General features: G+C 38.9%; 4 protein-coding genes, 1 long non-coding RNA gene and 1 pseudogene across 6 annotated transcripts; 3 read left to right on the top strand and 3 right to left on the bottom strand.

The window, feature by feature from the left end:
* The first annotated feature begins 2 nt into the window (after nucleotides 1-2).
* LOC147946205 (uncharacterized) lies at nucleotides 3-611 on the top strand. Its single transcript, XM_087509535.1, has 2 exons — nucleotides 3-268; nucleotides 422-611. The coding sequence occupies exons 1-2, from the start codon at nucleotides 3-5 to the stop codon at nucleotides 609-611; spliced, it is 456 nt and encodes a 151-aa protein (XP_087365661.1).
* A 2,538-nt stretch (nucleotides 612-3,149) lies between these two features.
* LOC104781773 (TPR repeat-containing thioredoxin TTL4) lies at nucleotides 3,150-6,333 on the top strand. 2 transcript variants are annotated; one of them, XM_010506515.2, is made up of 7 exons: nucleotides 3,150-4,345; nucleotides 4,427-4,622; nucleotides 4,709-4,890; nucleotides 5,003-5,342; nucleotides 5,427-5,607; nucleotides 5,699-5,805; nucleotides 5,937-6,333. In XM_010506515.2, exons 1-7 carry the CDS (start codon nucleotides 3,468-3,470, stop codon nucleotides 6,087-6,089), a joined length of 2,037 nt encoding a protein of 678 aa, XP_010504817.1. In that variant the 5' UTR covers nucleotides 3,150-3,467; the 3' UTR covers nucleotides 6,090-6,333. The 2 variants fall into 2 exon arrangements, 1 of the variants encoding a protein (XP_010504817.1); XR_015597528.1 differs by having other exon boundaries at nucleotides 3,153-4,345; nucleotides 4,992-5,342.
* A 194-nt stretch (nucleotides 6,334-6,527) lies between these two features.
* On the bottom strand, nucleotides 6,528-7,244 carry LOC104784167 (putative F-box protein At1g47730). The gene has a single exon (XM_010509227.1). The coding sequence runs from the start codon at nucleotides 7,242-7,244 to the stop codon at nucleotides 6,528-6,530; it is 717 nt and encodes a 238-aa protein (XP_010507529.1).
* Nucleotides 7,245-9,272: 2,028 nt separating this feature from the next.
* Nucleotides 9,273-14,970, top strand: LOC147946206 (uncharacterized; annotated as a pseudogene).
* Nucleotides 14,971-19,120: 4,150 nt separating this feature from the next.
* LOC147946207 (uncharacterized) lies at nucleotides 19,121-20,134 on the bottom strand. The gene has a single exon (XM_087509536.1). It carries the CDS (start codon nucleotides 20,132-20,134, stop codon nucleotides 19,121-19,123), a length of 1,014 nt encoding a protein of 337 aa, XP_087365662.1.
* Nucleotides 20,135-24,182: 4,048 nt separating this feature from the next.
* On the bottom strand, nucleotides 24,183-25,251 carry LOC104792146 (uncharacterized). The gene is made up of 3 exons (XR_002038504.2): nucleotides 25,002-25,251; nucleotides 24,679-24,719; nucleotides 24,183-24,453 (listed from the first exon to the last, which is right to left on the bottom strand). It is a non-coding gene; the product is annotated as an uncharacterized LOC104792146 (long non-coding RNA).
* Nucleotides 25,252-26,080: the final 829 nt, after the last annotated feature.

Below are 26,080 nucleotides of genomic sequence, written 5' to 3' on the forward strand. Positions count from 1 at the left end.
TCATGCGGTGTGATATTGGAAATGGGCGCACGGCTTTCTTCTGGCATGATACTTGGTGTGAACATGGCCCGTTAATCGAGTTCATTAGGAGGAATGTACCCCGCCAGTTTAGAGTTCAGCTGAGTGCAAGAGTAGTTGATGCAGTGCAGAATGGAGATTGGAGGCTATTTGCTGCTAGATCAGTTTCCCAACAAGACTTCATGACCACTCTTACGACCATCTTTCCTCTAAATGATGAAAGCGGAGATGATGTTTATCTCTGGAAACGGTCGGCATACACATATGCAACCACCTTTTCTTCTAAGACAACTTGGGAGCAACTTCGAACTCCTACGGCTCAAGTGTCTTAGTGTAAGACGGTTTGGTTTAAAGCAGCGGTTCCGAGGTATTCTTTTATCACATGGCTGGCTTTTCAACGCAGGTTACCTACTAGAGACAGACTACTAGCGTGGGGGATGAATATACCTCCAGGCTGTGTCCTCTGTTCGTCTGGGATAGAAAGTCATGAACATCTTTTTTTCTCATGTACGTATTCTAAGGAGATTTGGGGGGCTTTTGCTTCTCGGATTTTGCCCTCCCCTCCTTCAGATTTATCTGCAGTCCCCACCTAAATTTCTCAACATCGGCAACCTCCTTAAGCCAAGGTGTCTATCCTCCTCAAGCTTGTCCTGCAAGTCACTAGCTACCTTTTGTGGCAAGAACGAAATGCCAAAGTCTTCACTAACGTCTCCACCCCTTCCGCAAAGCTACAAGCCAAGGTGGATCGTACAATTCGAAATCGCCTTATTTCGCTGCCAGGATCGACTGCCTCCCCAAATTCGCTTTTAACTCTTTATTTCCATTGTATTAGCTTTTCTTACTATTTTTTTTATTTTTTTCTTTTTGTACAAAAAAAATAAAAAATTTGGTATAAAATTTAACCTTTTACCAAAAAAAGTGTGGGTGAGATCTATGTTCCTCCAGCACAGCACCACCAACAATAATTAAAGGTTACGTATATATGCCTTGAGATATTAATTACGAGAATATCACACTTTAGAATAATTTTCTCATTAGTAAATTTAATTATGTATAAAGTATGTTCCCCAACTGGAGGAAAAGGTGACTTTCTCTGTTTTTGTTTTTAACCCAAATCTTGTTATTTTTATTTACCGACCGAGTTAGATTACCCCCCCCCCCCCCCCAAACAATTATGTTAATGATGTAAAAGTACCATAATTACCAGATAATTACTACTCATTTCTTCCTATTTGAAAGAATTTAACTCTCCATTTCCCTCTTTTGTCGTATCTGATTGGGTCAAATGTTGCGGCCAGCACTATTATAAGGAGAAATGTCTTTTTGAAATAATGCATCATCTTGTGAGTGTTTTTATGAAACAATTATTTGCAAAAGACAAAAAAAGATTGATGTACTTATTACTGCGATTATGTCAAATCGTAAAACGAAGAAGATATTGCAAGCTGCTAAAATATGTATTATGATATGTGATTAACATAGATTTATGAAAATGCGATCTTGCTATTAACTCTCTAGTATTCAATTGTGGGTATGACTTTAGATAATTGAGAGTAATGTGAAACAGTGGAAAGGTGCATCTCTCTCGGTCAATGATTTTTTTTTTGTTTTTTTTTTTTTTTGTGTCGGGGACCAAATTTTTTTTATTTTCTTCTATGTGTTATGAATATATATGTACTTGATGTTTCTCTAAACTTATTAATACTAGTACTTTTGCTATATTTGGTCAAAGGTTTGAATTAACAAAAAAAAAAAAAAAAGAAGAAGAACCGGTTCGATTGATTCAAGCATTTGGGGAGCCATACATGTCACGGACCGTCCGGTATGGAGAAATGTGTATCCTTCGCCCATGTCGATCGGTTCGGCGGGATTTTGGGGACCGCTTTCATTCCTAATAATAATATTCCCCAAGTCCGTCCGGTTCCGTTACAACGCCCGTTAAAATGTATTCGGCGTGCTTAGCTGGCAACTATAACGAAAACAGCTGGCATGGTCACACTGCACGTGGCCAGCGTCGTGCTATTGTTTACTATTTTGCCCCTATTTAGCGTTTCTGTTTTCTTCGTTTCTACATCCCCCATTTATGATTTTTATTCAGCTACTGTATATAGAGGGTTAACACAGATCAGAACATTCATTAAAAGTTTTAATAAATGAATATTTGTCTTATTAATCCAAGAAAATGAAAATTTAAAACTAGTATAGTAGCCTTTAAAATTGCCAGCTATCCCATCAGTAAATGAGCCTTCTCTTTTGCTTTATTTTATTTTTTCCTATTTTTTTCTGCTTTTGTTCTCTGTTGTTCTTTTACTCTCTCTTCCAAGTACAGTATAAATAAATATGCTGTCTTTTTTTTCCTTTTTCGTCTGAATGTATAATCGAATATATATTTTTTGTGACATAAATCAGATGTGTATGTATATGTATAAATAATAATGATATACTATAAGACTGTTTTATCCTCCATATAATAATGTTTAGGATAGGTCACAAAACTCAAAATCCTTAAAATTCAATCTTTTTTTTTTTTTTTTGAGCCAGCAGTACACATGTCACAAAAGACGTTTTTACCCTCAATTTTGCTGTCTCTGACTCTGCTGATGCGTCGGTTTAAATCCGAGGTGGCATTTTTCATTTGAAGCTGCATTTACTACTTTTAATACGAGTACTAATTTGATTTTTTTTTGTACAAAAATCACTGTTACAATGCATTATGCATAATTGCATATGATGAACATATCAGTTTATTTTGTATAAGTTATAGCAATTTTTATCTTCTACAACACGACGACGCAAGATCTCGTATTTACCCTTAAAAAAAAACATAAAAAAATTTATCATTTTTTTTATTTTGACTTTTACGAAATCCGTATAAAAAATCGTGGTCGGCAAACACAAGTTTCATCTAGATTCTGTTCAAACATAAACAAACTTTAAAGTCAACCATACATATAGTCATAATATCTAAAAATAAGATATAGACACACACAGTAGTGTCATATAGTACTACTATTACTACATAAATAATATCTAAAAATTAAATTTTGAAAAAAAATTACGGTAATTTTGTAATTAGCGACAAGCAGCCGTGAAAGACACGGAAGGATAAGACAGGCTCGTGATTAACAAACAGAGAAGCTGAATCACAACAAGATCAATGTCTTAATCTTACTATTTAAAAAAAAAAACAAAACACAGAGAATTAGTCGTTTTAGTTCATTAATAAGAACGGTAATCTAAAAATTAAAAATTATAATTTGATTTGATATAATTCACCATTCTTCTTCTTCTTCTTCTTCTACATTCTCTCATTCTTCCGCTTTCCTTTTATATAACACAAGATCTCTCTCTTCTCTCTCTTCACTTAACTCTTTCTTCTTCTTCCTTCTTTCTTTCTTTAGTCTCTCTCTGTTTAATTCTTCTGAGAGAGATTTTGGTTTGTAAAAAAGATGTCGTCACATTATAGAAGACATTCTCTAGAACCTTCCATTACCGGTAAATTCCGAGATTCTTTGAGTTTCCAACGAGACGATGACGTCACCGTCGACAAACCCGATTTCCGAGAACTCGATTTCGGTTCTCCGATGATCCAACAACGTGGCTACTCCTCCGCCGCTGCCACTCCCGCTGCTAGTGGCAGCAGCTCGAGCTCCTCTGGTTCTGCTTCCGGTAAACCCTCTGGACGGAGTCACTCCGGCGAGCTTTCCGGTTTGACCGACACCAGTCCTGTTAAACCCGGATCCGGTAACGTTAACCGGAGTTTGAAACAGGGTCACAGAAGATCCGCTTCCGCTGGAACCCCGTTGATTTACTCCGGTTTAGGTTTATCTCCGGTCAGCTCTCGCGGCGGCGGGAGCGGCGCGACGTCGCCGAACCTCGGCGTTTTACCTACCGGAAACATTTGTCCGTCGGGAAGGATCTTAAAAACCGGAATGGCTACGAGAGCATCCGTTAGACACGAGACTCTATGCACAGGGACAGCCAATTACGGCCACGGCAACATCATACGCAGCGGTGGTGGTGGTGTCGGCAGCAACAACGGCAAGACCAACCACGCGGCGACGAGAGCGGCGGAGATGAGCGACCCAGAGGAGGTGAAGAAGGCAGGTAACGAAATGTATAGGAAAGGGAGATACGGCGAGGCATTGGCTCTTTACGACAGAGCAATCTCACTGTCACCGGATAATCCAGCTTACAGGAGCAACCGTGCGGCGGCTTTGGCTGCGTCAGGGAGGTTAGATGAAGCTGTTAAAGAATGTCTTGAAGCTGTCAGATTTGATCCTTGTTACGCTAGAGCTCACAAGAGACTCGCTTCTCTTTATCTCAGGTATTAAAAAATCTTTTAACTTTAAATTTGGAAATCAGTTGTTTTGATCGAAAAAAGGAGTAATCTTTGATTTGTCTTTAGATTGGGAGAAGCTGAGAATGCGAGACGTCATCTATGTCTTTCCGGTCAATGTCCCGATCAAGCTGATTTCCAGCGGTTGCAGACGCTTGAGAAGCAGCTCCGGCTGTGTACGGAGGCTCGAAAGATCGGAGATTGGAGAACGGTCATTAGCGAAACCGATGCAGCCATTGCAAATGGAGCTGATTCGTCTCCTCAGGTTAGAGAGATCGAGATGTGGCTTTGCTTCTCTTTTGTGTTTCCATTATCAGTGAAAAGAGAACAATGAGGTTTGATATTGTGCAGCTTGTAGCTTGTAAAGCAGAAGCCTTTTTGCGGCTTCATCAGATAAAGGATTCGGATTTGTGTCTATCCAGCATTCCGAGATTGGAACATCGTCTTACTCAGTCACCTGCGAAACTGTTTGGTATAATATGTGATGCTTATGTGCTATGTGTTCAGGCTCAAGTTGATATGGCGTTAGGAAGGTGAGTTTCGAAATACTTGAAAACTTCTAAAGGTGTTTTTTTTTAAAGTTCTTTTATTAGTAGTGTTGTTTGGTTCTTGGGTGAGTGAGTAGAGATGATAGGTTTTTTGCAGATTTGAGAATGCGGTTGTAAAGGCGGAGAGAGCCATCACGATTGATCATAGCAATAATAATCATGAGGTAGTATCGGTCTTGAACAATGTGAAGAATGTGGCGAAAGCTCGTACCAGTGGAAACGAGCTCTTCAGTTCAGGGAGATACTCGGAAGCGAATGTGGCTTATGGGGATGGACTCAAGTTTGATGCTTTCAACTCGGTTTTGTATTGTAATAGAGCGGCATGTTGGTTTAAACTTGGTATGTGGGACAAATCCGTTGATGATTGTAATCAAGCGCTGAGAATCCAGCCTAGTTACACCAAGGCTCTCCTCCGAAGAGCTGCTTCATATGGAAAGGTTTAGATTAAAAGACACTGAATTGGTTTCAAACCGAGTTTCTAAGTACGTTACTTGACAAATGTTTGCTTATGTTAATTGCAGCTTGGCCGATGGGAGGATGCGGTTAGAGATTATGAAGTATTAAGAAAGGAACTTCCAGGAGACAGCGAGGTAGCTGAGTCTTTACAGAGAGCAAAGACCGCTCTATCGAACCTGGGATTCAATAACGAAGTTGAAGAGGTCTCGACTTTAGATAAGTTCAAGACCGCAACATTACTTCCCGGTATAAAATGAATTAACTCACTTATTGCAAGTTTAAGTTTCAAGATTCCCTCTCTTTGCTAAACGTTAATGGTTTCTTTTATTTTTTTTAGGATTCTCTGTGTTTCATTTCAAATCATCATCAAACCGACAAAGCGAAGCAATATCTCCATTCGTCAACACCTTATGCTTACGGTATCCATTAGTACATTTCTTCAAGGTAAGACACTTGTTCTTCTTATGCTCAATCTTGTAAATTACATTGCATTCGCAGTAGCATTTAGCGCCAAAAAAGATGGTTAACGGTTTTGGTATAGTGGAGTAATAACGGGGTTTTGTGTATATATATAGGTGGACGTGGAGGAGAGCTTGGCATTGGCCAAAGCAGAGAGCATCAAGAAAGTGCCAACCTTTAAAATCTATAAGAAGGGAGAGAAAGTGAAGGAAATGGTGTGTCCTAGTCATCAGTTACTAGAGGACTCGGTTACTCATTTCCTCTTATAACAACACATCTCTCTTTTTGTTTCACGAGCGTAAATTGATTCAAAAGAGCCAGCCATTTGTTAATTGAAAATTTTCATTCTTTTGTTTTTGTTTTACTGTATTATGATCATATTGAAATCTGCTCCAATTGTATCAATCTGAGGAGAGTGCTCCTCACTTATATGCAGAAATGCCCCGATTAAATGGTTTTATTTCATCACCTATTTTGTAATTTAATGCTTTCAATAAAATGGAAATTAGCGAATGAAATGGCCCAGACACACACACAAAAGAACGTAAGAAACTCTTAGCACACAAAATATAGTAAGAAAAAAAAAAAATCATATATAGCATTATATATTTATTTATATTGTACCTAGAACATAACGATGACAAACGGAAGGTGGACGGTGACGGAAACGGAATTGAGGAGGAACGAAGTGTATTTTAAAAACAAAACTAACCAGCGTTAACCTTTGTGCACATGTATTTATTAAGCCGTGCGCCAGAAGGTGGACAAGTAGGAAATGTGTTTAGAGGCATGAGATTCCCAATGTGATTCGTTAGAGTTCCAAGAAATTTCCAATCGTCACGACATGATCCATTACGGAGCCAAAAATCATCATCTTCATCAAGATCTTTAATTTTGATCCTCCTCGTGTGAGTTTTTCTCTTTGGATCATAGTAAGACACATAAATCTCTTTATCTTGCCATGATATCGACACATAAATAAACTCACCATCTTCTGTCACATCACTTAAAAAGTAATTATCTTTCACAACAGGATCTTCTAGAGAAAATGGTATATGAAAGTCTTGGCACGACCATTCTGCTTTTTCAGTATCTTCAAGAATCCATAATCTGCAAGACGACGTTGATTCTGAGATAACCCAAGCTAGTTTTCCCTTGTAGCTCACTAGTGAAGGGTTAGGCTCCACTTCATCATCGTCGCACAGCATACAACTGTGCGTTTGGATTATCTTGAAATTTTCAGTCCTCACATCAAAACTCAATATTTGTTTTCCTTTTCCATCTATGCCAACAATAAAGAAAATCCCATTGATGCATATCCCTTTACATGATAAAAAACACTTGGGAATATCTATGATCTGTCTCCATGATTCTCCAGCTCTCAATGTAAGAACATAAGTATCATCAGTGCTGGCATATGACATGCTCAGTATTTTATACGTGTTTCCAATAGGATCGTATCCTAAATAGCTTTGTGAAAACACTTGTATACCATGTGTGAGTTTACCTGTTTTGTGAAAAATAACATTTTTCCCCACGCTAGGATTCCAAACTACAACATGATAGAAATAATGGAAAGAGATCAAGCCATGGACCGACTGAAACTGAAAAGTAGGTGCGTATCTATGTACTTCCTGGAGAGTGAGATGATATTTTTCCACGTGAGTCGTCGTCGTTTCGAGATTAATCTTTTGTCGCGGAAACGATAAGTATAATAGTTTGTCCTTTTTTTGGAAGCTTAGCATGAGACAAGTTGATGACTGTTTCGTGAATGAGTCGATGAATTCTGGATCGGAGGTGACAGACGCCCATTGCTTTGAGACGCATCGAAACCTCATCAAAGATTTTGGAGGCACACTCACAAGTATCTCCCTCGTCAGATCGAAGGGAATCCAAAATTCGGGGTAGAATGATGGTCCTTGTGTTGTTACATGGATCTCTTTTGTCTTCTCTTCTCTTGTTTCCATGACTCCTTGGTAGTTTTAATATAGTTTAGTTTATGCTAGCTGATGTGTCATTTAACAATCTTCTTGTATATATATACATAGTAATCAGAAAAAGTAGATGGCATAAGATAATACCTATATATGATATATTGATATATGTATGTTTCAAACTTATTCAATGTGAGATTTTCTTATAAGTATTACATTTGTAAAAATTAAAGTATATACTTTTCTATCCATTTTGATGTTTTAAGAGAAATTTATTTACTGTTAGGAAATTTTTTATAATTGGTGAATCTAGTAAAATTGAAATACAGTAAAACCTCTATAAATTAATAATGTTGGGACCATAAAATTTTATTAATTTATAGTGATATTAATTAATAGGAAAAATTTGATTACAACAAAAATAAAATATTTTATTTTTAAAAATATTAATAATGTAAAAAAATACTTATCAAAAATTATATATAAAAAAAAGATTTTGACATGTGTCAAGTAAAAAAAAAAGACATGTGTCAAGTTATCAATTTCATATTTTGACATGTGTAAAAATTAATATTTAATAAGAAGAAATCGATTACGACAAAAACAAAATATTTTATTAAGATAATGAACACATGTTGACAAAAAAAGACTATATATATATATATAATGAAATATATCATTAAGTTTGATATGAAAAAATCTCTTAAATTTGATTTTTGAAAAGAAAACAAGATCCTATGAATGGGCTTTACCCAATATTGAATACACTCAAATTTTGTTATCAAAATGTTTTTAAGTGTCATTTTGAAGAAAAACACATGTATATCATACATATATACTAAATAGATAAAGAGAATATTATTTTAGTGAAGACTGAACATATGTAATATGAAGTTGAGGTTTGTATAGAGAATTAATAATGAACTAGATAGTTAAATGTGTTGTACAACAAATGAAAAGTAGATGTCATAAGATAACATATAAATTCTTATGAATACATTTTTAAATGATATAAGATAATATAGAATTTTTTAGAGAAATATCATTTTATATGATATATGTTCAATCTTATTTTAATTGTGAGATTTTTTATTAAGTATTACATTTATAAAAATTAAAAGTATATATTTTTCTTTCTGAATTATTTGTACGGGATTTTTTTGTTATTTTGTATATAGTTTTTCTATACATTTAGATGTTTTGAAAGAAATTTATTTATTGTTAGGAAAAATAAGAATTTTTTTTCATTGGTGAAACTAGTAAATTTAAAATATATATTTTATGAGCTGGTAATTGTTATGTTCCTATATATTAGATGGGCTTTTATGATTAACTATATTTTAAGTTGAATAAATTACCAGCTCATAAATTGAATAAATTATATAGTTAATTAACTATATTTTCCCTTTCTTTTTATGATTAACTATGAAGATGTTGTGTAGTGGCAAAAAATAACAAGCGATGTCTAACCCTAGCGGCAGTGCGATGGTTTAGGAGTCTACAGAACAGGATGTGAGTATGGAGGATAACGGCCGACCACCGGAGGGAGGGTTGGATGGAAATCAGACATGGGTTCAGAAGGTACAAGGCAGTATTGGGGGAGGGATTCCGGCCCCAGAGGATTTGTTGGATGATGGTTTCGTGGCATCGAAGATGAGTCTGGAGTTTCCGAGTGGAGAGGATGGAGAAGCAGTTGTTACGATTGGACAGGAGGTGTTGGAGGCGATGAATGGGTTGTACCGCCGGTGTATGATAGTGCGGGTTTTGGGTCGCTATATAACCATCGGGGCGTTGAATCGGAAATTGAAGGAGACATGGAAGCTGAGGGGGGGGGGGATCTCGATTCTTGACTTACCGAGGCAATTCTTTATGGTTGGTTTTTAATCGGAGGAGGACTATTTGGAGGTGGTGACAGGGGGACTGTGGTGGGTCTTTGGGAGCCTAATGATATTTCAGGCTTGGTCCCCGGAGTTCGATCCACAACGGGAAGATATCGTCACTACCCCAGTGTGGGTGCGGGTTTCGAATCTGCCGGTGAATTTCTATCATCGCCGAATTCTAATGGGAATAGCCGAGGGTCTGGGCAAGCCGATTTGGGTGGACCTAACTACCCTGAGAAGGGAGAGAGCTCGGTTTGCAAGAATCTGTGTGGAGATTAATCTTAAGAAGCCACTGAAAGGCACATTGATGGTTAATGGGGAGAGGTATTATGTGGCCTATGAAGGGCTATCAAATATATGCTCCTCGTGTGGTATCTATGGCCATCTGGTGAGCGCTTGTACCCAGCGAGCCTTAACCTAGATTGCTTCAGCACCGGTTACGCAGGTGAGAGAAGGGTCAGGGAGCGCACCAGTTGCGGAGGATGGATTTGTCGAGGTACGAAGGGGCGGTCGGAGTAGTCAGACACGTGATCCCGGGGTTGTGTTCTCTGCGGGTGGGTTACAAAGGAGACAAACAGAGACAGTGGTAGTAAGTAATCCTGCGGTTAGGGATACGGCGATGGAGATATCGAATAGGTTTGCGGGTTTGACAGAGGGGACTGAGGGTATAGAGGTCAACAAGGTTGGGTTTACACATGAGGGAAACAAGGAGAATGTGAACACGCTCAACATGGCTGGTACAAGGAGGTCAGTGAATGGGAATGGGGGGAAGATGAAGGTCGGGGAAGGAGGTCTTGGACGAGCAGGAGTCCAGGGAGGGAGGTAAAGAGAAGGACTGGGTGGAATAAGCAGGAGAAAAATGGTGGTTCGAAAGGGAAAGGGGTGAGAGGAAGGTTTGGTTTTTGGCACTTTCAGAGGTGATACTGGCGAGAGGGGGATGCTGTCGTCTGGTAAACGATTGCGAGTGGAATCTCAGATTGTGGGGAGGGAAGGTGGTGCGTTCTCAAATGCGTGTCTGTCTCCGCAGGCGGTGGGCGAATTGACGAAGAAAGGGGGGACAAGTGAGTTAGTTGATATTCAATCTCCGAGTCAGAGTTTGTCTATGAATCTAGTGCCTCAGACTAATGCACTGGGGTCGGGTGGTGGTGGTGATAGCCAATAACGGGTTGCCCTGGTGATTTCTGTCAGAATGTGTAGCTTTATAATGAACTGTATGCTTTGGAATTGTCGGGGGGGGGGGGGGGGGGGGGCAAATAAACCTAATTTAGGAGATCTTTAAGGTACTTGGTGAAGAAGTTTGATACGGATGTCTTAGCTTTGTTTGAGACTCACGCTGAAGAGGTGCGATCTGGGAGGATTTGTCAGAGACTTGGCTTTGAGAATTCTTTTCGGGTTGATGCAGAAGGACATAGTGGTGGGTTGTGGTTGTTGTGGAGGTCGAGAGTTGGGGAGGTGGAGGTGGTTGCCTCGTCTACCCAATTTATTTATGTAAAAGTGTGTTCGAATGGGGAGGTGGTGCATTTAGTGGTGGTGTATGCAGCTCCTTCAGTGAGTCGAAGGAGCGGTTTATGGGCAGAACTAAGGGATCTAGTAGTGGGTTTGGATTGGCCATTGATCATTGGTGGAGATTTTAATACCATTGTCCGGTTGGATGAACGAACAGGAGGGAATGGGAGGCTATCACCGGATTCACTAGCTTTTGGCCAATGGATCAATGAGCTTTCTCTAATTTATATGGGATTCAGAGGGAATAAGTTTACCTGGAAGCGTGGGAGAGTACAGAGTACGTTTGTGGCCAAACGGTTGGACTGCATCTTGTGTTGCGCACACGCAAGATTGAAGTGGCAAGAGGCTGTGGTTTTGCACCTGCCCTGTCTCTCATCGGATCATGTGCCGCTTTACATTCAATTGTGCCCGCTGGCTGTAATGGACCCCAGAGAAGACCGTTTAGGTTTGAAGTGGCGTGGTTGAAGCATGACGGTTTTAAGGAGATGTTGAGTTCATCGTGCGATGCTAGTTTGTCAACTCCAGATGCGTTGATTCGGCTCAAGGGGAAGTTGAAACAGTGGAATAAGGAGATCTTTGGGGACATTCATAACAGGAAAGAACGGTTGGTCCGGGAAGTGAAGGAGGTTCAAGACCTGTTGGAGATTGTCCAATCGGATGATCTGCTCGCTAAGGAGGAGAAATTGGTCAAGGAGTTGGATGTCTTGTTGGAGCCAGAAGAGACCTTGTGGTTCCAAAAGTCGAGGGAGAAGTACATTGAGCTAGGTGATAGAAACACAACCTTCTTTCACACGTCTACTATAATCCGGCGGAGGAGGAATATGATTGAGACACTAAAAAACGATGAAGGCCGCTGGATCTCGGAGAAAGGGGCATTGGAGGGAATGGCGATAGAGTTTTACAAGAAGCTGTATTATTTGGAGGATGTGAATGGGGATAGAGGGAGCCTTCTGCAGGGTGGGTTTGTGAACCTGTCGGGGTCGGAGCAGGCAGGGTTGTTGAAGCCTTTCACTGTTGAAGAGGTTGTGGAGGCGGTGAAATGTATGAGAGCGTTTAAGGCTCATGGACCAGATGGGTTTTAACCGGTGTTCTACCAGCAGAGTTGGGAAACGGTGGGTGGTTTAGTGACAAAGTTTATGCTGGACTTTTTCGAGACAGGGGTGCTACCTCCCTCAACGAATGATGCGATACTGGTTTTGATCCCCAAAGTGCCTACACTTGAGAAGATGAATCAGTTTAGGCCGGTGAGTTTATGTAATCTGCCTTTCAAAGTCATTAAAAAAATGATGGTGATGAGGTTGAAATCAGTGATCTCCAAACTGATTGGTCCAGCTCAAGCTAGCTTTATCCCAGGCAGCTTGAGTATTGAAAACATAGTGATAATACAAGAGGAAGTGCACTCAATGAGAAGGAGGAAAGGTCGTAAGGGATGGATGTTATTGAAGTTGGACCTTGAGAAGGCTTATGACAGGATAAGATGAGACTTCTTGCAAGAAACTCTGGATGTGGCAGGGTTATCTGTGGAGTGGATAAGCAGAATAATGGTAGGTGTGCAAGATCCTTCTCTGATTGTGTTGTGGAATGGCGAGAAGACATAGGCTTTTATTCCCTCCCGAGGGTTGAGACAAGGGGATCAATTTTTCCCTTACCTGTTTGTTCTTTGCTTAGAACGTTTGTGCCATCTGATCGAGGTAGAACTAGGGCGAGGTGACTGGAATCCAATCGCTTTATCACGGGGGGGACCAAAATTGTCCCACATTTGTTTCGCAGACGATCTGATTTTGTTTGCAGAGGCTTCAGTGGCACAAGTTAAGCTGATTTAAAAGGTGCTTGAGCGGTTTTGCTTGGCGTCGGGACAGAAAGTAAGCCTGGAGAAATCCAAAATCTTCTTTTCGAGTAATGTGAGTAGAGACATGGAGCAGCGTATTACTGCAGAGAGTGGCATTGGGTCAACTAGAGAACTGGGGAAGTATTTGGGGATGCCCATTCTTCAGAAAAAAATAAATAAGGAGACTTTTGGGGAGGTATTGGAGAGAGTTTCATCTCGTTTGGCCGGTTGGAAGAGGCACTCGTTGAGCCTTGCAGGGAGAGTGACTCTCACGAAAGCGGTGCTGTCGTCAATACCAGTTCACACGATGAGTGCAATTTTGCTTCCATCGTCGATCCTTGACCAGTTGGATAAGTTGTCCCATTCTTTTTTGTGGGGGAGTACGGTGGAGAAGAAAAAATAGCATTTGTTGGCTTGGAAGAAGGTGTGTAAGCCAAAGTTGGAGGGGGGTTTAGGCTTGCGACCAGCACGTAGCATGAATAAGGCGTTAGTGGCTAAAGTGGGTTGGCGACTTTTGAATGACACAGAGAGCCTTTGGGCACGAGTTCTTCGCTGCAAATATAGAGTTGGGACAGTACACGATCTTTCCTGGCTGGTTCCTCAAGCTATGTGGTCCTCCACATGGAGGAGTGTTTGTGTGGGGTCGAGGGAGGTGGTATCGTTGGGTGTAGGATGGGTTATTGGAAATGGGAGAAGCATCCGGTTTTTGACAGATAAATGGCTTCTTGCGAAACCGCTGATCAACAATGCTATCAGTTTGATGCCAGAGATGGAGATTCAGAAAGTGGTGGCGGAGTATTGGGTGGTTGGAACAGGATGGGACATACAAACACTTCAAATGTTGCTCCCTCCTTTTGTTACTTACATGTTGTGGGCAATGGTCGTGAATGGTCTCCCAGGGGAGCGAGATGAGCTCTCCTGGTGGGGTACTACTAATGGCGAGTTTACGGTGCGGTCGGCTTGTGCGTTGTTGTCGGTGGATAAGACGCCTAGGCCGAATATGGGAGTTTTTTTCAAACAAATCTGGGGTGTGTATGTTCCGGAGAGGATTCGTGTGTTCTTGTGGTTGGTGAGTCACCAAGTGATCATGACTAATGTGGAATGCGTTCGGCGCCACCTGGGGGAGAATGCTCTATGCTCAGTCTATAATGGAGCTGATGAATCGATTCTCCATATTCTCCGGGACTGTCCTACCATGTCAGGTATCTGGATGCGGCTTGTTCCTTTGAGTAAGAAGACTGCCTTCTTCCGTAGTTCCCTGCTTGAATGGATGTTTACGAACTTGCATGAGCCGGATGATAAATGGTCAACGTTGTTTGGGATGGCGTGTTGGTGGGCCTGGAAATGGCGATGTAGAGATGTGTTCGGCGAGCGGGGACTGTGCCGGGATAGGTTGAAGTTCATTAAAGATGTGGCGGCTGAAGTTTGGACTGCGAGAACGCATGTTCGGGGGAGTACACAACGACCCAGGAGAGTGAATGGATTGGTTAAATGGGTATGTCCGCCTAGTGGTTGGGTGAAGTTATCAACAAATGGGGTCTAGAGAGGCAACCCAAGTCTTGTTGCGGCTGGAGGTATGGTCCGTGGGGAGGAAAGGGAGTGGATCTGCGGTTTTGCGATAAACATTGGTGTCTGTGAAGCCCCTGCCGCGGAACTCTGGGGGATTTACTATGGACTGGGGCTTGCATGGGGGAGAGGTTTTAGAAGAGTGGAGTTGGAAGTGGATTCAGTATTGGTGGTGGGTTTTTTACAAGAGGGAATGAGCAAGTCTCATCCGTTGGCGTTCCTGGTACGGTTGTGCCAAGGCTATCTCAGTAGGGACTGGCTAGTCCGGGTTACTCATGTGTATAGGGAAGCTAACCGTCTAGCTGATGGGTTAGCGAACTATGCTTTTTCTTTTGCATTAGGTTTACATTTATTTGATTCTTGTCCTACGGTAGTTCAGGATATTCGAGAGGAGGATGTAGTTGGTCTGGGGATATCCCGCTCGATTCGTCTGTAATTTTTTAATTATTTAATTTAATAAAGTTTGGGAGATCTTTATCTCCCTTTTCCGACCAAAAAAAAACTATGAAGATGTTGTGTTGATTGAAGTTTTATAAGGTTTAGAACATGTCGTGAAATCTCTACTAAGTGATTGTATTGGATGAGACATGGATACATAGATACATTATAAATGTCTTAGTGATGGTGCAATAGTTTAGACAAAGACAGTGGACAGAGTTGATACAAAGGATGAAGTATAACTTGATACATATGTTGGTAGAGCAAAGCAAAAGTAGCACTTGGTAATTGTGCTGACACAATAATTGACAAAAAGCACATAACAAGTTGTGTTGAATCAAGGAACATGCAGCCAGATATATCAGAGGATGTATCAGACGTCTGAAATAGTTCTTGGACTAGTCCGACGTTAATACAAGAAGTAGTACAAGAAGCTGAATTGAAGAGTTTGAGTACAAAAGCTTAAGGCCGACTTGGACAAGCCAAGTGGCGGTTAGAGGTGTCAAACGGGCTCCATGCCCGCGGGCCTAGCCCAAATAGTACCTCAGCGGAGCGGGCATGGACACTAAATATAAAGCCCGTTAAAAAGCGGGCCTTACGGGCCTAGCCCTAACGGATTGCGGGTTTAGCGGGGTATACCCGTTGGGCTTAGCAGGACGGGCTTGGACATAACTTTTATGTCCGCGGGCTTAGCAGGTCGGCCCGTTGCGGTCCCAAAAATAAAAATTGCCCACTGCGGACGGCCAATATGGACGCGGGCCAGCCCGTTTGACACCTCTATTGGCGGTTGTTGAGCTGAATGAACATCTTGAATGGAAGATTCAAGATGAGATCATGGAGATAAACTTTCCTATTTGTTGTATAATAGGAAAATTGTCAACCCTAGAGGTTGGGCAATTGTTAATTGCCCAATTCCTATTTGTTTTACAATAATAAATTTGCCAACCCTAGGAGTTGTATAATTGATATAAATACCAAGAAGTCGTTTTATGAAGACTTGCGCGCTTCAAAAATGGTTTCGAGAGATGCACATAAGATGTGTGATGTCACCCTATCAACAAGATAAAGATATCTTTTGATGGTTTTGTTGAAGATCTACACTAGTCCGAAAAGATAATTAGTGGTAGTTTTCTATCATTGTAATTCTAGAAAATAGTGATGGATGCCAGATAGCAATTGTAGGTTGCAGCCTTTTCTAATGAATGAATTCTGGACTAAGTCTAGAGGATGTAGGTTATCTAAACCTTTTTAATAAATCTTGTGTCTTATTTACTTTATACTCATAAATACTCATAGACAATCATACATGTAATTAGATTTAGCCACAAATATGCGTTTTCAATTGGTATCGAGCACTTCTGTTCTTGTGAAATTTAAAGAAACGAGATACGGTGTGTTAGGGATTTGTTAAAAGTTGACGACGTATCGATTTTACGCGGAGATTCAGAATCACCTACAGAACAAAGCTTCTTGTGTTGTCAAGAGAAGGGGTTTGAACGAAGAGGATCCCGTAGGGGATTTATGAATCATGGGCTTGCATTTAAATTTTGGGTGAATTTAAAGAAGCAAAAAGGCAATTGAACAACGATGTCAGCGTGAAAATCTTGCTATGACAAGAGCAGCACGAAGGCATAAGAAGTGTTGAATTCATCGGAAGGTTCAGAATTGTGATGTTCTTCCTAGGAAAAGATCAAAAGAAGCGGTCGAGGAAGCAAGAAGAATCCTCCTATTGGGCTAGGGGATGAGTCCAATAATATAGTTGGGCCTCTAAGAAGCCCATAGTGAAAAGAAAAATGGAAAGTTGGATTATACAGAAGCGACGTAGTAGATAATAATAAGATAAAGCTAGTTCTTCTATAGTTCTAATCTTTTAGAAGGGTAATGAAAGAAAGACGTCATAGAGTAGTGATTCGGGAAGTCGTCCCAAGCCTTAGTGGTATTCTCGGGTAAAAATTTGAAACTAAGGAGAAACTAGGAAGGTCAGTATCTATGTCAGATGAAAGAGGCGTATCTAGTCTTGGTGGATGATTCACGAGATACTGAGGTCATAGTTCAAAATATCAGTTTTAGTCATCGATGACTACACAGTTGATCGGAGGAAGAAAAGATATGTGTGGGGTTTCACCGAGATGGTGCTTGACAAAGACTCGTCAAACTGACCAGAGATGGTGAAGCGATGAGCTTAGTCGGTGTCGCGTCGAAGCTGTATGATGGGTCTGTTCCAAAACTTGGTTAAGCTGACAAATTTTCATTGGGGATTACAGACTACAATAGTAACTAAGCATGGTTTGGTTTCTGATCTCGAAAGAGTATTGGATAAAGACGTCACATATAGAGAGTATGTTTGTGAATCGTGATTGACTGATTGCTCACAAAAAGGAGGAGTTGCGCACAAGAGCTTATGAAATCAAAAGTATTGACTATTTCGGTTGTCAAAGTTGAGATTTTTCCTTACAGATTAGGCTTCATCATGACGGAGATTTCAGCAGAGATGACGTTCAAAATTGCATCAAACTCTTAAGAAAGTAGGTTCTATTATCATGAAAGAAGCTTCAAGGCAGAGACAATGAGATGGGTCACATAAAAGAAGCTTTCAAAAATCAGGGGAGATCTAAGAATAGAAGGAAAAGAAGATTAACTTGTGTTTTTTGTTGCGAAGATCTCAGTTGGTTTATTTTTGAGGAAGAATCAATAGTGATTCAAGTGGAAAGCTTAGAGTGCTCTCTTTGTCCAGGTTGGCTAAAGAATTCAGTTGAAGAGGAAAACTGTTTCACCGAGATTATGATGGCTTATGTTTAAGCACGGATCAGAAGATGAATATTCTTTAAAGTTTTATCATGAAAGCAAGAATTTGAAGATTCCAAGAGGGCTCATGAGATGGTTGAAATGATTTAGTTAGTGAAATGGAAGTTTATTGATGTCTGTGTCGTGAAAAAGAAAGTTAAGCTTCATGAGAAGAAAATTAACAGATTTGTTCTTATTCTTGTTCAGAGCAAAGAGAGTTTAGTTCTTGATGCAGCTAAAAATGGTTCATGCCATGAGAAAGACATATGAATCTCAAAGATGAACCTATAGGATATGGTTCTTAAGGATATCTTTGATATTTGTGAAGAAACCGAATAATGATGAAAAGAAAGAACATTTCAGGTTTCAAAAACAGTTTTTATCTCGGGTTGCTACTTTCTGAGATCAGTTTCCTTGGCTTCAGACCTCGTATTCTAGATTTGAAAGATGTTTTAGAAACTTTAAAGCAAGTTCTTTCCAAGGATATAAAGATCACCTTCTGCTTCCTTGTGGTTCGATGGTAAATCGCTCTCAAAGTTGGATGCTCGCTGGTCTGTTTTGTTTCGGAGCTGTCCTACGGTTTTGATCATAACTCGCTAATCGTAAAACCAAATCGTGATTTGCTTCTTCATGTGGCTTCATATGTCTAGTGTGGATGTGTTCACTTAATGTCATAATTTTATGGAGTGGTTTTAGTACAAGTTGATCGAGTCCTTTTAAGCTCAAAGAATAAGATCTACCAAACGATATTTGATTCTTTTGGTCAGGGGCTGATTAAAGGTCTGAAGCATATATGTTTTAAGTTGCGTGCAAGTGATTCAACAACTTTAGACAAAAAAAAAGGGATGATGGGGTTGCAGATCCTAATGTGTTTGTGTATCTTGAGACATAAAGTGGTTGTGAGAAGGACTTATTTATATTGTTTATGGTCCTGGTTAAAATTGATATGCAGTTGTCAAAAGTTAATTGATAAAAGGTTTCAAGTAAGATAAACAGAAGAGCGAAGGTGGAGTTATGGTGTTAAAGAATCGGGAAGCCAATTCTGGTGCGTGAATCATCTAAGAGAGAAAGAGTAAAGTCATTGTCAAAGAGAATTATTTTGGTCTCATGAAGAGTGAACCCCCTTTAACTCAACTCTCTCTTTGAGAATTAGGTTAATTGTTGGAGCTTCCCTTTCTCATTAGCATAAGACGGTTCTTATATAGAACCTTACAAACCGACCTATCTCTCCTATTAAAAGTAAATTATATAAAACCTTAAATCTAATTAAAAAGGAATAATATCATAATTCTAATAACATATCAAAACCTAATAATCATATCATTACTCCCCTCTTCCACTTGAAGCTTGTCTCAAGCTTCAGTTCATGGCATGTCCTCCTCTTCAATTGATTCGTCATCTTGATTAGCCCCATCATTGACTACCGTGATTTGAAAAAGAACTGGTTTGCAAACATGCCCTCGGGTGAAAAATTCATCACAGTTGAAGCAGAGAAATTTTGTTCGTCGCTCTACCATTTCTGTGGTGGTCAATTTCTTCAAAAACAGTTGTTGAGGAGCTGGTTTCTCTTCTGTTTGTTGGGAAAACTGAGCTTTCCTGTCTTTTCCACTTTGGTTCCCACCATTTGCTGTCAACGCTGACCTAGTTAGCGGAATTGAATATCTAGCTGTTGGAGCAAAGTGACCTCCAAATGTCCGAGTACGTTTATCACCTTCAATCTTGTATTCATTATCCTGTGCATACTCCATAGATTCAAAGATCGTTTCAGGTCGGAGATACTTGACTTCTTTTCGCAAGCTATCGGTTAGCCCCACACAAAACTGCCAAAGTTGTTGATCTCCTGTTAAGCGAGTTTGTCGTCCCAAACACTCCTCAAACTGATCACAATATTCATCCACTGTTCCCGTGTGTCTTAAGTTACACAATTCCCCTATTGGATTCACACCATCTGCTCTTCCGAATATGCTCTTGCAAATTTTTTTAAACTCAACCCAACTAAGCCGATTTGTTATTAAACGGCGCAAATTGTGATGCCAATGGTATGCATGGCCTGTGAGAACAAAAGTGGCTTGTCGGACCTTAGCATCGTCATTAAAAATTTGTTGGTCATCAAAGTAATCTTCACACCTTTGTAGCCACTCCTTGGCGTTAGTGGTACCATCATAAGGAGGGAATTCCATCCTAGATGGGGCAACAGTATATCCCGACGACCCAGATTTATCCCCCAAGACCTTATATTTCTCTTCCTCTCCTCTAGTCTCCCTTTTTCCTGTCACAAGATCATCTTCTGGATAAAAATCATCAACCTCCACTCCGATGGAGCGAACAGACCAATCTCCTCCTCCATCTGCTCGCCGATGTCCTTGTTCCCTTCCCATGGTTCATACAGCCCATGGTCCTCTTGAGTTTGTGTTTCCCTGCCCAATGTTACGGTCTTGAGTCCCCACTCTTTTTGAAGCAGATCCAAATCCCTCCAACCGGTTCTTATTGGATTCCGCAGCAAATCTTTCTCCAGATGAAGCCCTCTGCAGTTGTTCTTTTCCCTTCTCGTCGGCCAAGTTAGCTTGTTTTTTTTGAAGTGCTTCCATTGAGGAGAGAGTTTGTTCACGGAACTCCTCCTGGGTTGCCATAGTTTGAGCAATTGCTGCTTGCTGAACCGTAACAGTCTGTTGAAGAGATCCCAACGCAGCTCCCATGGGTTCTAGTCGCTCATCCATACTTCTCACCTTCGTTGTCAAGTCACTGATTGCCTTCACGAGTTGCGAGAGTTGCGCTGCTATTGACTCCGTCTCTCCCATGGTTTCGGTTAGCTCCGATACCAAGTTGTTATGAGCTGCAGCCTTTGCCTTCTTTCTAGTAATAGGTGCCGTTTTGAAGCTAAGAGAATGAAAACGACTTAGCTAAAACCCCCTTTAACCCAACTCTCTCTTTGAGAATTAGGTTAATTGTTGGAGCTTCCCCTTCTCATTAGCATAAGAGGGTTCTTATATAGAACCTTACAAACTGACCTATCTCTCCTATTAAAAGTAAATTATATAAAACCTTAAATCTAATTAAAAAGGAATAATACCATAATTCTAATAACATATCAAAACCTAATACTCATATCAGAATGAGAAGGTTTTTTAAGTAGTACGAAAGTTTTCTTGTAACTGGTTGTGAGTGGCTAAAAGAAAACTTTGTTCAGACTTCTAATGAGACAAACTAGTACTTTGTGACATTCCTTGTTTGGTGTGGAGTCATGGTGATAAGTGTACGAAGGAAATCCAAGATCATGGTTTAATAGCTTGATGGAGTGCTCTACTGAAAATAAAGAATTCCAAGGTTGTGTTATTCCAGACAGAATGATTTTATGAATCATGGTTTGCTTAAAGAAGGTGTTTGTGATAGTAACAAGCCTTCTGACGAAGGCTGTATAAGGAGATAAATAGAGACCACTGAGGAAGAGATAGCTGCATCCATGGGGGAGAAGAAAGGGAAGAGGAGATATGAACTGCATCATCAATGTCAAACTATATAATTATCAGATTAGGGAAGAAAGGAGAAAACGTTTTCGAGATGTCTGATTCAAGGCAGCATTTGGTGGATGAAACCTAATCTAATCATGTTGAAACTTGGTGAAATAGTTTGGTTATGTTGTCTTGAGTTTCAACGGTGGGATTGAGATATTGATGGTTGATTTGTGTTTTATTTGAGCTTCTTAAACCTGATCGAGGCACAGTTCATCTGAAGTTTCAGATTTGATCAGTTCCGGTGGAAACATCAAACAGACGACCAAATGAATTCGGAATGGGATGAAATTTGGCAGAGATACTCTAGACATGTTTAACTAGATTCTGGTACAAGAGAACTGGTTTTGGAGTCCGGGAACACAGTTGGATGATGATATTTCAGAACAGCTGATTCGAAGTCTTACGCAACAATGATTTCTTATAACATGAAGGGCGAAAAGCATAGATGTTGAAACATGTTATGGGAGCATGCTGGAATCTATGAAAAATGCTGAAAAGACACAAAGAGATTTGCAAAAGAAGAAATATATGAAGATATCAAAGCTGAGAGAAGTTTCAAGGATATGCAAATTTCAACGTTTATTCATTCAGGTTGTTAATGTAGAAGTTTCATTGGATCAGTCTATGTGAGATGGCTACAAGAAACACTAGCAAAACTCAGTGCACAGAAAAGTCCAGTAGTTTATATTGGTTGTTATATCTTTTGATAGTGGAGTATGCCCCATCAGGGGGAGATAAGAGTTATTGGTTTGGATATGAGAGGTTACAATCAGATCACAAATATCATTAAAACAGAGAATAGTTGGGGAGCTGCAAAGATTGGGTGTGAGAAAAATCAATCAATAAACGGAACTCCAATGTTTATGCTTAGAAGATGAGTGTATTAAATGCATGATTAGCAGCGGGTTTAATTCAAGTGCTATGCAATGCTGAGGTAGTCCAGATGGGGCCAATATCATTGATGTTTCGAGAGATGACAACATAAGTTTAAACAAGATGCACACAAGATGCATATTGTCGCCACATCAACAAGATAAAGAGATCTTTTGATGGTTTTGTTGAAGATCTATAGTAGTCGGAAAAGACAATTAGTGGTAGTCTTCTTTTATTGTGATTCTAGGAAAGAGTGGTTGGTGTCATATAGCAATTGTAGGTTGCATCCTTTTCTACTGAATGAATTTTGGACTAGGTTCCGAGAATGTAGATTATCTGAACCCCATTAACAAAGCTTGTGTATTATTTACTTTATGCTCGTACATACTCAGAGTCGATCATGCATGTAATTAGACTTAGCCACAAATGCGTTTTCAAACTATATTTATTTTATGAGCTGGTAATTGTTATGATCCTATATATGCATTATGCAACTTATGTTGTCATAACTATATTAACAATAACATAAGTGATACGATTGTGACGCACATATCATTGACAAGTAAGTCCAAGTAAATAATTGGTGGATTTTTTTTTTCCAACAAAGAATTGGTGGATGTAGTTCTAACATTTACTTGTACAATTTATTTTTTTAACGGTTTTTCAGTCTCTTTATTCTTCTATTCATACATTGGTATAATGTTTTTAATATGAACATTCTAGTCTTGTGTAACCAAAAAATCCATGACAACATAAGTTGCATAATGCATATATAGGATCATAACAATTACCAGCTCATAAAATAAATATAGTTAATCATAAAAAGAAAGGGAAAATATAGTTTTTTTTTGTCAACAGGAAAAAAATAACTAAAATATAGTTAATCATAACTATCTTAACAATTACCAGCTCATAAGTTGAATAAATTAACTATATTTTCATTACAAATTGAGACTACAGTGAACTTACTTGTGAAGGATACCAAAAAAAAGAAAGGGAAATAAAAATTACTCTACACGTTTTCGTACATTACTTTTACTAATTTTTGATAAAAGTTTCCATATATTAATTGCTCCCAAGAAAGTATTACCAATTATATGACGGTAGCTAGAATGATTGTTAGTGAACGACCATTCTTTCAAAATGTGCCCAAAATCGTAAAAATAGCCAAAATGGATTTATGCCTGGCATGCAATAGCATTGTAACAAAAAAAATCGCGTTCCTAAGAAATTACAACAAATAATACGTTCCAATAATAGTAACTCATGATCAGTCCATTTATTCCATCACCGACCATGAGAAAAATTTAAGTACAAAATTACCCAAAAGAGGAATAACTTATAATATGATATTACGTAGAAGAAGAAGTTATTCCTCTTACGTAGAAGAAGTGAGAAATTAAAGATATGATATTACGTAGAGTTACAACAAGTCACATACAAAAGAAAAAAGAAAGAATCTTCAGAAATCAGAATGAATAACGAGATCTGCATCTCAGGACTTATGAAATATGCTCGGGAACTTTTGCAGAAGAAGAGATACCATGGTATTGATTTAGTCATTTATGTTGTTCATAACTCTTGATTAGTATTGTTGGGTTACCTATTTATGTACCTTCTTATGATTTGTGTTCAGATGTCGTACTAGTAAAAACAGATCATATAGTTACCGAAATATTTGTAGCTATAATGTTTTTTTTGTAGCCAAATTAATTTTGTTACTGATTTGTGACAAAAATAGTTAGTAATTATTTGGTCGTAGCAAAATTTTCCGTCGTAGATAATTGTCGCAAACTGCTATAATTTAGATACCAATGAAATAGTAGCAAATTGCTACGAGATGTCACAGTTTACTGTAGGTATTTGTTACGAAAGGTGTCTGAATTATATGTAACAATTAGCTTCAAGAACCCACAAAATGCCCGTCATTCATTTGTGACAGTTAGCTTAACTAGTTATAAAATGGTTACGAATTACTACGCTATAATTGTGAGATAAATGAGATATTTATTAATATTAATTCAGTTATTTGCAAATATTATGAGATAAATGAGATATTTATTAATATTAAAACTGGTAATTTACAAAAAAAAAAAAAAGTAAAAGTTAACAAAAATAATTATATACATAAAAAATTACACATCCAATTGGACTTATTGTCTTGAATTGTTTTGTGGTTTCATAGAGCCCATTAGGCTTTTTGGTTACAAAAAAAACATCTACAGCTTCTTCTTCTTCTTCCATTGAAACTTCTTCCTCGAAACATCTTCTTTAATATCCTTAAGAACACGGGTCTTAATTTTTAGCAATTTCTGCGTGAATGATAAAATAAAACATAAATCAATTAAAAGTGGAGATATCAGGATATTAACACACACAAAGACACAACAATGATACATATAGTAAAGTTAGAACTAAGCATAACGACTTTGAACAACTAATATCGAACTCCAAGGACCCATAATTTGTTATTTTTGTGTGTGTCTGTGTTCAATGTTAAAGAGAGAGAGAGAGTACGAAAGATGATAAACCCAGACCAGAATCACCGATAAGCAAAAAAGCTTTGAACAGATAGCCACTGCAACAAAAGAGACAAACATCAATCAATTTTAGTGAAGCTCCTAAACTCATAAGCAATCATCTTTTGCCATGTTTCACTCTGATGTCAAGAATTAAATACAGGAAAAAATCTTACATATGCTTCGAATCTCAAATCAACATTAATTAGGTTAAAAACCCAATACGAAAATTCGACAAAGTTAAATGAGTCATATTTTAAATCCAACCAACCGAAAGATCTAAATTGAGCAGAAGCTAGAACGAATGAAGAAGACAACAAAAAAAGGAGGAGAAGACATACCCTAGGATGAATCGAGGTCAACGAAGCCGGAGAGTGAGAAAGACGGATACAAGGTGAACATCCGCCGAGCAAAGAGTGTGAAGCCGATGGTAAAGATCCCATTCGAACGGAGAGAAACTGGAGGGCGAGAAGTACAAGTGAAAGCAGCCATGGCTATGAGAGAGGGAAGGAAGCCAAAGATCTCGTAGAGACGTGTGTAAATCTCGAGGTAAAAAAGAAGTAAACGTGTCCGTTGATTTTTACTTTTATCAACGGTGGATATCAAATGAGGTGTGATCCTCACCTTAAAGAACTAGCCAATCAGAAACAAGTCTGTTTATTTGTATTTTAATAGTTTTCCTTATATTATTTTTTCTAATTACTAGATTAATTTTTAATTCGTGATAAATTGATAAACTAGAGTCAATTTTTATGCATGGTGTAATGGCTGCTGGATTGTTTTCTGTTAGTATAAATATCAATATACTAATGCCTTTTTTGTTCTTCAGTTGATATGCATATTGTCGGATATATTATTAGGACATTCTGTGTTTGTACTCCTAGTAGATTCTTCAGTTGATAGCTTTAATAACGTCTATGTTGTTTTGTTCTTATGTCATCGTCTCCACTACTTTCCTTTGTTCTTAATGTCTATATAATTTTGCTTTCTTCTTATGTCATCGTCTCCACTACTCTATGTTGCAAACACTAATATACCTCACACCCACAATTACCCACAACACATTGACACAATATGTCCGCTACAGTTATCTACACTATTATTCTCTGTCGTTAAATTGCTACAAGTGCTTGTATATATTTTTTGCTACGAATAATTCGTCGCAACTTGACATTTTCGTAACTACGCCATAGCTACAAATAATTATGTCCCGAAATCTGTAGTAAGTTTACTACAAATTTGCCACAAAATTATTTATCTAATATTTTGTCTTTTTCTGTAACTTTTTGTGGCTATTTTTAGCTATTACTTATTTCGTAGCAATATTCCGTAACTATATGATCTGTTTTTACTAGTGTCGTGTTTGCAATGACGAAAGCTACGTCTCTTTGGAAGCAGGTAGAAGAAGCCAAAAGATTGA

Source organism: Camelina sativa, chromosome 4 (assembly GCF_030686135.1).
Source record: "Camelina sativa cultivar CO46 ecotype springtype chromosome 4, ASM3068613v1".
NCBI classification, from domain to species: Eukaryota; Viridiplantae; Streptophyta; class Magnoliopsida; order Brassicales; family Brassicaceae; genus Camelina; species Camelina sativa.

Excerpts from the sequence above, each read along its gene's own strand:
- LOC147946205 (XM_087509535.1), top strand. The coding sequence starts at position 3 with ATGCGGTGTGATATTGGAAATGGGCGCACGGCTTTCTTCTGGCATGAT. Across the intron at positions 269-421 it reads GATGTTTATCTCTGGAAACG|GTTACCTACTAGAGACAGAC; the intron begins GTCGGCATACAC and ends TTTTCAACGCAG.
- LOC104781773 (XM_010506515.2), top strand. The coding sequence starts at position 3,468 with ATGTCGTCACATTATAGAAGACATTCTCTAGAACCTTCCATTACCGGT. Across the intron at positions 4,891-5,002 it reads GTTGATATGGCGTTAGGAAG|ATTTGAGAATGCGGTTGTAA; the intron begins GTGAGTTTCGAA and ends GGTTTTTTGCAG. Across the intron at positions 5,806-5,936 it reads CATTAGTACATTTCTTCAAG|GTGGACGTGGAGGAGAGCTT; the intron begins GTAAGACACTTG and ends GTATATATATAG.
- LOC104784167 (XM_010509227.1), bottom strand. The coding sequence starts at position 7,244 with ATGTCATATGCCAGCACTGATGATACTTATGTTCTTACATTGAGAGCT.
- LOC147946207 (XM_087509536.1), bottom strand. The coding sequence starts at position 20,134 with ATGGGAAGGGAACAAGGACATCGGCGAGCAGATGGAGGAGGAGATTGG.